The sequence below is a fragment of the Tiliqua scincoides genome, chromosome 2, assembly GCF_035046505.1.
Source record: "Tiliqua scincoides isolate rTilSci1 chromosome 2, rTilSci1.hap2, whole genome shotgun sequence".
Taxonomy (NCBI): domain Eukaryota; kingdom Metazoa; phylum Chordata; class Lepidosauria; order Squamata; family Scincidae; genus Tiliqua; species Tiliqua scincoides.
This window is the reverse complement of record NC_089822.1, coordinates 94339812-94352477: the sequence shown is the minus strand read 5'-3', so window position 1 is coordinate 94352477 and position 12666 is coordinate 94339812. Positions and strand designations below refer to the sequence as shown.

General features: G+C 44.2%; 1 protein-coding gene across 1 annotated transcript; it reads right to left on the bottom strand.

Annotated features, from left to right (window-relative positions):
* Positions 1–6641: 6641 nt before the first annotated feature.
* On the bottom strand, positions 6642–11990 carry THAP1 (THAP domain containing 1). Its single transcript, XM_066617078.1, has 3 exons — positions 11739–11990; positions 8868–9063; positions 6642–7175 (listed from the first exon to the last, which is right to left on the bottom strand). The coding sequence occupies exons 1-3, from the start codon at positions 11807–11809 to the stop codon at positions 6789–6791; spliced, it is 654 nt and encodes a 217-aa protein (XP_066473175.1). The 5' UTR covers positions 11810–11990; the 3' UTR covers positions 6642–6788.
* Between the last annotated feature and the right edge of the window lie 676 nt (positions 11991–12666).

Below are 12666 nucleotides of genomic sequence, written 5' to 3'. Positions count from 1 at the left end.
AGGTGTAAGGAGAGCCTCCTCAGGTATAAGCAGGTGGGGTACCTGTGGTGTTTTTCCACAATGACAGGGCAGTTCTGCTTCACCTGCTGCCCCCACAATGTATACCCCTGCTCTGAAGGGGAGGGGGCCACTTGTACGCCTGCGGTGAGGCTCTGTGCAACATGTAGTGCTTTGCAAGTCAAGGTGAGGCTCCCTGCAAAACTTAGTGCTTTGCACCCCCTCTAGGTATGCTATTGAAGCCCACAGGAACCATGTGATTGGAAAGTGCAATTGCAATTGCTATGAACTGTCTCCTCCCCCTCCCTAGGCTTCTCCAGTCAATTCTAAGGCAAGAACCCCCTTGGGCTCCTCCTTCTGTCCTACCTTAGCCAAAGTAAAAAATCAGATTGCCCATCCTTTGTCCAATGATCATCAAAGGAAAAGAGAGCCCGCTCCCACCTCCCCAACTCCTGCTCAGTGCAAAAGCAAAACATCAACCCTTCCCTGCCTCCTGGCTGGAACCTCCCTGCTGCTTGCTTGGTCCGAATGATGGCTCCACAAAGTCTTTCACATGGTTGAAAAAAGTAAGCAAGCACACCCAGATACAGACAGAATCCAGTGCACATGCGTGGGGAATCAGTGCCCAGTCAAGTGGTCTCGGACTCGAGTCAGTGCCTGAGTCATCGGTGCAGGTGACTAGAGCGTACACGAGTCAGTAAAAACACGTATTTTTTGCGACTCGGTCACCTGACTGGAGTTCCTATCCCTGGTGATTTTTATAGTGGGACATTCCACTTCTTTCTTTAAAAAAATCCTGATATTTTCCACAATGAGGAGCATCCCTAGTTTTTCACAGAATTCCTCTACCCCTGCTCCCTACCAAAGCCCTCGAACACTGGTTTCTATGTAGACAGACTGTAGTGAGCAACATACATCTACAATCACTGTTGAATCTCTATGCTGTTTCAGAGAAGCCTTTACTAAACAAATGCACCTTTGGATGGGAGTCGTCCTGGCTTCCTTGTTCCTTCACTGCAGTTGTTCCTAAGGGCAACTTTTTAAACCTTTCTCCTTCTGCAGATTCACATGAATGAGGATCTGAGCTGGCCTTTGTGAATAATGGTTTTTGATCGTGTAGAGCCCATGTACCCCCCCACTCATGTCTTTCTGATATCCCTGCACTACAGCATTAGGGCTTGACACCCGTATGGTTACACTAGGCTTCGGGGACATTGGCATGCCCTTGACCAGTGCATATATATTAATGTTTCGAACATGTGGTATGTTTCTAAACGATATAGCGCTTGACTTTGCAATGATCCCCCGGACTTCATGTTGCTCAAGAGTATGCCCTGACGTCATATGCTTCCTGTAGATTTTCTCAATGCTGAAATTAGAACAGTAGGAATTTCGGAGACTTTTCTCTCCTTGTAACACTGCAGGGGTTGCTCTCTGCTTGATTTCGTGCCCCCTCCATGCTGCTTGGATGATGGAGGCAGCATCGTGATGCTTCTGGGCTGGAGGGACAAGGACACCATATGTGAACATCTCCCTGTGGGGTCTTAGGGCTGAATTAATTTCTGAGAGGACTACCTGGGGTTGCAAACCAGTGTAGTCTTCTCCAGTGTTCTTTGGATAGCTTCTTCGTTGGCCACTTGGGAGGAAGATGCTCTGGCTTTCAGGTGCCAAGCCCCTCTGCTCAAAGTAATTTAGGAGTCCTGGGAAAGACCTGCTCTTACTTTTGCCTCTCATTTTCTTCTTTAACTTTTGTCCAGGGACGCTGTCCCAAGCACACAGCCGAAAAGGTAATTCCTTCCGAGTCCGGTATCCTCGGAAAGCTGCCTGGATTTGAGTGGCCGCCTCATCCAGTGCATCAATTTCCCTTCTGACTTGATAACCTCTCCAGGCAGATTGGATTGCGGTTGCCGCCTCTTTTTCTTTCTGAAGCTGCTGACGGGACTTCCGCCGAGGTGTTGGCGGCTTCCAAATCTCATCCAGACTCATATCCCTCACACTCTCAGCATCACAAGGAGCTTCCCCTTCGTGGGCTTGGCTGCTGGGTTTGTGGACATGAGGTTTCACTCTTTCAGAAAATGTGGTCCTTTTATCATCTTCACGAAGATCACTTAACTTGAAACGCTGCCTTGGTGCATCTCTGTTGCCTGGAGATTTCTTACTACATCCTGAAGAAACATTTTCTTTTCTACTGGAAACATATTGTTGATTTCTGTTGTCATGAGAAAAGCCATAAGATTCTGCATTTGAAGAGCTTGAACCAAAATAATCCTCTTCTGCCATCTTGATAGTATTCAATTTTTTCCCCAGTGAGACACTGTTTTAGGACAGAGAAGCTAAGCCATTACTCTTTCACACTTCCTCTGCAAGTTTCCTGAATTAGAAAGAAAATAATTTTCACCCATGTCTTCTTATTTGTTTTTTTTTTTTTTTTTTTTTTGCTTCTGAAAGTGAGTAACTTTTCCAGCAAAGTTATATAATAAGTTTTGATAGCCATATTTTTGGTGAGAAAACAAGGACTGCAAGCTACAATCAGGTCAATCAGAAGATTAATTAACCCCGCCCAGGTTGCTGAAGACCTTGGTACAAGGTCCTGCACTGTGTCCCACTTGTGCTCCCTACCATCTTGCCCACCCCCTAATAGCACATTGGTGCTACCACCACTACCAGTATTGGGAGGTCAGGGATCAGCCTGCCCAGACAGGCCTTCCTGTGGGTGTGAGCCCTCAGCCAGGGCTTACTATGCCAACTCAACATCACCCCTCTATACACTTACAGTTAGCCCCATTGAACTTAGTGGAACTTACTTCTGAGTGAACATGTATAGGATTGCATTGATAACACAGGCCTACAAAATTCAGGGTCAGAAAAGTTTTTCCCAAACTTTATGGTGGTTTGATATGAATTTGGAGTGCTGATTCCAAAAATGGCATCCATTTTGTCCTATCACGTCTAGTTTTGAAGATATAGTATAGCCTCATTAGTGAATGGTTCAAGCAGCTTCCTCATGAGGAAGCCTACACCATGTCTTCCTAATGAAGAAGCTGCTTGAACTATTCACTACTGAGGCTATACTATATCTCCAAAACTAGACATGATATTGCAAAACGGATGCCATTTTTGGAATCAGCACCCCAAATATACCCAGGAATTGGTGCAACATTTAAGGAAGTAAAATGTGTGTTGGCCTGTGTAATCAATTAAAGCTTTAGGTGATTAACAACAGGAGTCAATTTAATTCTAAAAGTGAATTTTGGTTAGTGGGGCCAAAGAGGACATTCTAGTTTATTAAGGCTGCTTTGGTTCTATTGGATCAGGGGTGCTCAACTTTCAACTTTAGGGATGCTGGACCTTTAACAAGTGTATAGAAGAGAGAATTGCAGCAGGTGCAACTTGTCATCCCACAGATGACAAGCTGCACCTGCTGAAATTCTCTCTTCTATACACTTGTTAAAGGTCCAGCATCCCTAAAGTTGAAAGTTTGAGCACCCCTGTATTGGACTGATGTCCTATGGCAGGGACTTTCAAACTGGGCCCTGGCCTCCGCCCCCTTAAGGGGCGGGGGTGGCCAGGAGGCAGCAAAGAGGCAGCTCAGGGGGCTGCAGGGGCTTGGCTGTACTTACCAGAGCCTCCTGCAGCCTCCCGGGGGTGCGGGGAGCCCTGCGCGACTGTTTGCAGGGCTCCCAGAAGCTTAGAAAGTGAAAGCGGAGCAATCGTGCCCCACCTCTGCAAAACCGAAAGTGGAGCACAATCGCTCCGCTTTCACTTCTTAAGCTTCGGGGAGCCCTGCAGATGTTCACGCAGGGCTCCAAGCACCCCCAGGAGGCTCTGGTAAGTACAGCCAAGCCACAGCAGCCCCCTGAGCGACATGATCCTGGGGGTCACATTGCTGCCTCCCCCCCCCACTCCCTCAGTGACTTAGAGTGGCTCAAACTCTCCCTGAGAGTTTGAAAACTGCTGTCCTATGGAATGAAAAGGGACATACTAAACATGGCTAATAGCTTTTGTTTATTCAGTTACAAATAGACACTGGAGGAAGAGACACTGGAACCTGATATTATTTTCACCTCCCATGAACGCTTTTCTCCTGCACACTCTGGGAGTTCTGTGTTATGATAGCTTCCCACAGTCTCACCTTCATTTCTTTTGCTGGCAAAGCTATCAACCTCCTGCCGAAAAATATAGCACTACTACAAATATATTTTACTATGGCACAAAGAAATGCAATCCATGTGGGCTTCCAAATGTAATCCCCACATTTGTTTTATAAACAGCTTCTCAGGATATTCTTTTGATTCCTCCAAAGAGTTTGGGGCAGGAGTACAGCAATACTGAGAACTGAACTGGAATGGTAGAGGGAAAGGAAGATAAAGACATACGTAGGCCACCAGTTTAACAAAATTTCAGGTAAGGGTGAAGACCAATATAATATTTAAAGAGAAACCAAAATGAGTTCTATCGCACTGTGTGAGTCTCAGTTTGAGAATCATACAGTTTTTATTATTTATTTTTAATTCAGACAGCATCTTAGCCATAAGACTTGCCACTTCCCTTTATGCTTCAAATGTACTGCCCCGTCTTTTCTTTCAAGTGCTACATGCACTTTTGTTTGCTTATATGTTCATTCTTTTTTTTTTTATACTGAAATATTTAAGAATTGTTTACAAAGAATTCCTTTACAGCTTGGTGTTACACTGTCTTGGTTGCTGTTGTTGTGGAAAATAATTTATGTTCTCTTTGCAGCTGAAATATGAACATACAAATGAGAAATACGTTTGACCTGAACATGGTGGGGACATCTGTAAGCTGGCCACATGCATTGTTCTACAAATCTTACACCCGTCTTCATTCTTTACTGCTGATGTGTATGCAGTGGGCCGCATCTGGCCCCCGGGCCGGGGTTTGGAGACCCCTGTGCTAGTTGATAGTTACTACCATTCATTGATTAGTAATATTCACATGTTCCTTAAGATGCATTCTGAAAGCCATTTGTCTCCACGCACAATTTTTTCAGTTGTAATGGACACATGGGCCAGATCATCAACCTACCATGGTTGAGTTCTGATTGCTTTTGCCTGGTACATGACTGATTGTGGATGTAATCGACAAGTATGTGTAACTACTCTCAATTCACAATCAACTGTTAATTTTTTAAACTTTTTTTTAAAAACTCTACTAGAGACCAGTATAGATCAGCATCAGATGAAGTATACTTAAAAAACAAGTATGTAGCATGGTCTGCCCTGGCCTGAATTTTTTTGGGGTGAACATTCCTGCTTCCTTCCCTCCTCTTTCCCAGCTGCAGATTCATTTATGAGATTTTTCTACTGCATATGGCAATAGCTCAGTAAGGACTTGTGCACACGTATTGTCATGCCCAGGGCATGAACTACAATATTATGTTTCTGTATTTTGAAAGCAATTTAAAAAGGGGCCTTGAAAATAGCTGTCAGAGTTTAATTTTTTAAAGTATATTCTGCCTTATGATTTATTCAACTCAAAGCAGCTAGTAGCATTCATAATACTAACATTACCTGAATTCTCCTGCTAATAAAGGGTGGTGTAACAATTCCGTTTTTTCATATCTTACATAATAATTTAAAGTTACAGGTTGATTTTACCTTCACCGAATGCCTTATGACAAGCTCACCCAGGCAGGCAGACATGTATCTATTGGAAACCAAATGTGAGCAATTATGACATCATCAGTGACCAATTTAGAGAGCCAATAGACCATATGGCTTTGACTCTTTATTGTCAGATTGCCTGGTATTACAAATGATCTTTTAGCTTTGGCTGAATGCCTCTGAAAAAAGAAAGTTTTTAAACATACCAAAAGTATGACGTCTCTCTCCACTGAAGTCAAAACATTACAAATTTCAAAATTCTATTCTTACATTGCCTTAATACTGCCTCCAAGGGCATTTATACTTGGCACAAATGCGATTTCACCATTCACTCGTTTCAAGCAGGAAAGTGACAGATGGTGGTACTATGCAATCCTCATGTTCTTTTACCCCAAGGAGACCTCTGGCTGATCCCTGGCCCCACTGGATACAGTAGCAGCCATTTCGGCACCACTATCGCCCTGGGAGCTAGGGAAGCATAGGATTGAGCTGCCCATGACATGGCTGGTACAAAATTTGAACCAGGGATTTAGGGCCCAATCCTAACCAAATTTCCAGTTCTGGTGCAGCCACGCCAATGGAGTGTGCACTGCATCATGTGATGGGGAGGAAGTCACAGGCCTAATCCTAATTCAATTTTCCAGGGCTGGTGCAGCCATGCCAATGGGACATGTGCTGCATTCTTTGGTGGAAAGTTGGATAGGATTGGGCCCTTAGCTGGCTCACAGTTCTTCACCACATGAGCTTTCATTCATGTACTATTTGAGTGTTATTTTTCTATTACATTTTTTATTTGATATTGTTGCCCCCTGCAACAAAGGGCTGAAATATATTAATACCATAACAATGGATTAACAAAATCATCCTTAATACTGGTTCTATTTTTGGAAAGAATTGTATCAACGACTGGGAGTATGCTGCTGCCATTTGTAATTTGTCCTGTTTGTATACACAGTGCTACTACTATTATTTAGAAACTGGTCAATAAATATTCCAAAAACCCACAGTGACAAAAATAAGTTATTATATAGCAATTTTTTTTTATTGTTTAAGGGCTGAAGTATCTTGTACACCAAACTAGAAAGCATTTCTTTTTCAAACTGAACTTCTGAGTTAGTCTGATGAGGCAAAATCAGGGAGTGCCCCATAAATATAAACAAAAGCTCCTTATGGTACTTCTACTATTTCATAATAGTCATTCTGCAGAATCACATAGCCACCTTTGCCTGACAACACGTCTTTTTCCTTTTGAAACTGAACCAGCTCTCGGAGTTTTTCAATCTGTTTCTCTTGACGTCTACATCGTTGTTGTGCAGTCTTAAGCTTCTTCCGCAGTTTATCCACCTGCTCTTCCAGCTGCTGAATTCTTTTTCTCTGATGCACTGTATCCTCTACAGTATAGTTGTGATCACAAAAAACAGCAATATTATTTGGGGTATGAAGAGGCGGCATTAATAATCCAATGCTGGGATCAACTAGTCTTGGATTCATTTGCAGTGGTGGTGAAGGAGAAGGGGGAGATGGTTCTTCAAGTGGTTCTTGGGTGCCTTCAGACTACAACAACACAAGAACATACATCTTAAACTTTGCATTGGAAAATGTGTTTGTAAAGGTTTTTCAAACAAGCCCAGCTACTTACAACACTGCATTTGAAGAAAGTTGTCGTTTTACTCTCCTCTGTTTCAGTATCCATGTACTAACCAATTCCTAGTATTTTTCAGCCCAATATTATACCGAGTTCAATGGGATTTACTAACACTTGCCTGGGACTAAGTGCCATTAAACACAGTGGGACTTGCTTCTAAAGAAAGATGTGTAGGATTGTGCTGTTAGTCTCTGTTACAGTTAAGTGTGTCAGAGAAAGAGGTTAGGTACTTGTTCAGGAAAGGGAAATGGTTTGAGTATAGCAAACAGGTTACACAAAAAGACAACTTCTATGGCTGTTTTGAAACATTTTGGCCAAATTACTGAGAGATTCTCTTGTAGCACAAATGCTATGTTGATCAATAACTGATATAAACTATGACTGAAGTCTTTTTACCATGTTACATAACTCAATCATGAACACTCTCTGGAACATTTTTAAAGCTATAGCTAAAGAAAACAAAACATCATGAATGTTTAGTTTTTTTCCTTGCATTTTGATCCATTTGCCAGGATAGAAACATTACAATAGATGCTACAACTGGAAACAAGAGCCTTGTAACCTTCTGTGAAGAACAAGATTTTAATAGCAAATGGGGTATCTTTCATAGTTTAGGGTTACTAATCCCTACACTATCTAAGGTCAAGACTTTAGACATTCTCTTAATGGATCTGAGCAACTTTCATTTAAACATAAATAGAATTCAGGGGGACAGGGAACGAACTTACCAAAGGTCAGTGCTGAATTAAAGAGGAGTTAAACAACTGACATACTATAATTACCAGAGAAATAGTATGGACGCAAATGTTGTATCTGCATAGGTCAAGGCTGACCATTTTGTACAGCGGCAGTTGTTCCTCACAATCTGTACAAGAATTCATACTTATTCAGCTCTGACTTAAACGGTGCTGCTGATCTACCTTCAGACTGTTCCATATCATGGCTTGCAAGTCAGAGTTAAATCATCGTTTCCCACCTTTGCACAAGCTGCAAAACCATGGTTTAACAAGCCAGGATTGAAGCATTACAACTCTGTGTACAATCAGAATCACAGAGATAAAGGAGAAGAGGCAACTGTACTAGTTACAGTGGTAGTACCAAAACCACCGTAATAGGGTGGGAGACAGGGGAACAAGGACTTTGCTCGAGGGCCTCTATCCCATGGCACCAAAAGTGTGGAGGAGTTAGGGTTCCTTTTCCAAACAGATCATTAGTTGTGTTGTGCAAGTTATCCCAGTGATAACATTTCTCAGCGTTGCATGAGTTGCCGTCAACTCATACATTTGAATGCTCCACCGTAAGTCAGGAAAGGAGTAGTTTGATAGAGAGGCAAATAGATAACATCTCTCTGAAGCTACTCAAGCTGCTAACTCTGAAAACAGTGGTACACAGAAAGTATGAATCCAACATATTTCTTTTCCCTCCCCTGTTGGAATATCTAAGAAGCACCAACTGAGTACGGTAATTCATTCTCCTCCCATCTTGTGCTGGGAAGTGCTCTTCACTGCTCACCATCTTGGTTGCTTAGAAATAACAGGACTGCTTATCTATAAACAAACGCATCTATGAAAAACAGAAACTTTTTTAAAAGCCTCACTTACCTTCACAGATAGTTCTGTATGGCAAAATATTGTCGGCACAGCATTGTCTTTAAGTAGCTTGTTATTGCATTCCCTTTTGAAGCAATCTGGAGTAAAGTGTTCTGAACAAATGCTGCTATATTTCGTTGGTTTGAAATTTTTTCTTCTAACAGCAGCTTCCCATCTCTTGCAGAGATCAGGCCTTGTGAGGGGAAACCTACAAACAAAACCATATAGTGCAAGTCCATATAGTGTTGGAAATGCTGTGAAAATGCACTGCTGTGCACAGAGACACACTGTATGCTAGCATACAATTAGGTCCCTCACCCACACACACACCCTCATGTCAGAGACAGGAAAGCACTCTCTTAACTCTTTTCATTTTCCCTGTATGCTGTATTTCATTTCCCTGTATGTATAATATAAGCAAGAACACAAAATTAGTCCTTGAGACCCCACCATGCTAAATTGGAAAGGACATCTCTTTTAAATGGGAAATCAGAACCCCACTGTCAAAAATTTTACTGTGTACCACAGAAAATCACATAACACCCTACTATTTATCAAATGCTTTGGATACTACCAAACTAGTAACAATCCTATGCAAATAAAGTATGCAGGGTTAATTGCTTCCTTTTGTCACACTGCTCTGAAACAATAATGCCCTCTACCCACATAAATTAATTTACTCAGCAGATGCACCAAGTGACTGATAGAATGTAAAATTATCAGGGTTTTATGAAGAAAAAACAAGTTGGATTACTGGTGAGTGCAAGAAGACAGAAGACAACAGAGAACTTATACTGAGAGTTAGTTTTTGTTACTGTATTTCTTTTCATAGAATTAGATTTGGAAGACTACCAAAAGTCCCCAGGGTGGTATAGTGGTTTGGGAGGTGGACTTAGTCCTGGAAGAACCAGGTTCAAATCCCCCCCTCACCCATGAAGCTTCCTGGGTGACCTTGGGCTAGTCACTTTCTCTCAGCCTCACCTACCTCACAGGGTTGTTGTGAGGACAAAAGGAGGAGAGCAGCTGTGTACACCACCCTGAGCTGTTTGGAGTAAGGGTGGTATAAAAATGTGAAAAATAAATAAATAAAGTTCATCTAGTCCAGTCCCCGGCTTGTAGCAGAAAACCCTCCTAGAGTGTCTGAAGATTCCTGTGAGGGAAAATTCCACCACCTCCCTCAGGAATCTGTGCCACTTTTATCTGAATAATGACAAAGAATTGCTTGAAAGTCAGTACCCCACTTCCTTCTCAATCCAAATAATGGAAATCAACAGGCAACACTGACTTCTTATTCTGATTATAAGATTGGCCAGAGACAGAAAAAGGAAGGAATTAGGCAGTTAAAAGGAACATCAACAGGAGGTGTGCATTTGGCCTCCAAGTGATAAGGGGGACTATCCAGCAGATCTTTTGCCATACTAAAAAACATATATTTGAGACATGAAACCTGCTAGAACTGAAGTTTTATGAAAACATGGGAGCCCACGGAAAGTTTATTGGACTACACTACAGCATTCTGAACACACTGGGAGATTTCAATTGGAAAAACCTTCAATTCTTTTAAAAAGCTGCAAAAAAAAAAAGAAAAAAAGAAATTCAGATTCCCTCTTTCAAAACAACAGAACTCCACGCTAGGGGGAAAAATCTGAGTTTTGCCAGAGTTTCAACAGAAGCAATTGCTCTATTTTTAACCTCTACATAGTTTGCATTTTTGTTTTCTTCATTTATGTGTGCAGCGGTTCTCAAAGTTTCTCACCACAACCCACCTTCAGCACAGAGCAGTCGCTAAGGGGGTGTCGACTGCAGCAGGTGATGATGTCATCACACCAGGTGATGATGTCGTCACCAGTTACTTCTCGACTGGAAGGCTAGATATGACATGACAAACACTGTGTCAGGCTCAGGGTGGACAGGAGGGCTTTTTCAGGTGTTTGAAAAGCGCACGCTGGAGCTCTGCCTGCCAAGGCAAGCCTCCTACTGCTGCTTGCCGCACTGCGTCACTGGTATTGCCGACAGGCGATAGCAGTCTGGAGGTCCCACGTGTACCACCAGGCACCACCTCAAGTGCCACAGGCGGTATGAGCACCGCTGGTTAAGAAGCACTGCTCTGAGGGGCGAAAAGAAAGGCGGGGTAGAAACTCTTTAATAAATGAATGAAGAGGGAAGTGAGTAGCTACTAAGAAGTGCCAGAGACATGGGGTGGGTGGGGAGGCAGGGCTTCCCCACAGGGGTCCTTCGAAGAGCACCACCACCGTGTGAGGCACCCCAGCAGAGCACATGGGTGGTGGGTGCCTCACACGGCAGCAGCACTCTTCGAAGGACCCCTGTGGGGAGGCTCTGCCTCACCTGCCTCCCCACCTCCCTGTGAAGTACACAAGGGCACCCTGGGCCTAGCAACATTCCTGGACCAGAGCCTCAGGGACACCCTACTCTAAGCCCCACAAGCCTCTGAGGAGTCCAGGGGGCCAACCCAGGGCCAGAGCTGCTGCTGCTGCGAGTTCAACAGGCAGAGCTGACACAGCCAGCCGGCTTCGTCCGTTTTTGTCCGTTAGAAACAGAGGGGGGAAGGGAGAAGCTCGCGCAGTGACGGTTCAACCGCCACGCACGCGCGCTCCGCCACCATTTTTCTAAACAGCTCCGCCCCTTTTGAACCAACGGGGGCGAGGGAGCGCGTTGGCCACGCCCCCTCCTTCACCGACGGACCTCCGCGCTGCACTCCTTAACGTCTAGTCATCGCCCGTTTCTCTAACCGCCTCGGCGCGCGCATGCGCTGTGGCTCCACCTCCTTCTTCATGCGCGCGGGGTGGGGGTGGTGGCGGTGGCGCGCGCGCGCACAACGACTCCCTCTCTCTCCTCTCGCCCTCCCCCCCCGCCCCTACTCACTTGTGGAAGGAGATGGGCTTCTCTTTGTCGTATCGATTCCGGCAACGGTAGGCTGAGCAGGACTGCACCATCCTCTCGCCGCCGCCCCCGCCTCTGCGGCCCCCGCCCTTATTTTTCCCGCGAGCTCCACAAGGCTGTGGGGCTCTTGATGCCCCACTGAGGTCCTCTCCCCCCTTATAAAAATTTTTTAAAAAAAAAAACCTTGCAGAACGACATATGCGGGATGCGGCCTCTCCCTACTTCAATATGGCGGTGCCAGCTTCACGCCAGCTCTCGCGAGACTTCCGCGTCGGTTTTTGCAATGAGGCATCCCCTACAGTGTTTGGGTGTGACGCGTCCCTTTTTGGAGTGGCCAATAGTGACAGAGGGTTGGGCTTAGCCCCGCCTACCTGTCATCGAACGCCTCACCCTTCCAAGGGGCTGGCTTGGAGGCTGTCCTTCCGAACTGGTGCTGGAAGTTCCTATTTGACAGTCCAACCCTATGCATATTTACTCAGAAGTCCTATTGTAGCCTATGGGGCTTACTCCCAGGAAAGGCTGCCTTAGAGCCCAAGCCCATACATGTCTACTCAGAAGTAAGTCCCATTAAAGTCTATGGGACTTACTCCCAGGAAAGTGTGGATAGGATTTCAGGTCGTTCCCCAAAAGTGAAGTGAGCAGGAAAAATCACACACTTTCTGTATACTCAATATACAGAATACAGAAATAAATTTTTTCCTTTTAGGGAGGCACTCCTATTCCTACGTAACTTAAAAAATTAAATGTAGATTTTACATTCAAATAAACAGATACAAATTTGAACTACAAGAGCTTTTCTTATTTGAAGTTGTACGAAAATTTACAGCACTTATGATCTATACAGGTGCACACATAACGACGAGGATACGTTCTCTGACCCCTGTTGTTATGCGATTGGGTCATTAAGTGA

Excerpts from the sequence above, each read along its gene's own strand:
- THAP1 (XM_066617078.1), bottom strand. The coding sequence starts at position 11,809 with ATGGTGCAGTCCTGCTCAGCCTACCGTTGCCGGAATCGATACGACAAA. Across the intron at positions 9,064-11,738 it reads AAGCCCATCTCCTTCCACAA|GTTTCCCCTCACAAGGCCTG; the intron begins GTGAGTAGGGGC and ends TTTTGTTTGTAG. Across the intron at positions 7,176-8,867 it reads ATACAGAACTATCTGTGAAG|TCTGAAGGCACCCAAGAACC; the intron begins GTAAGTGAGGCT and ends GTGTTGTTGTAG.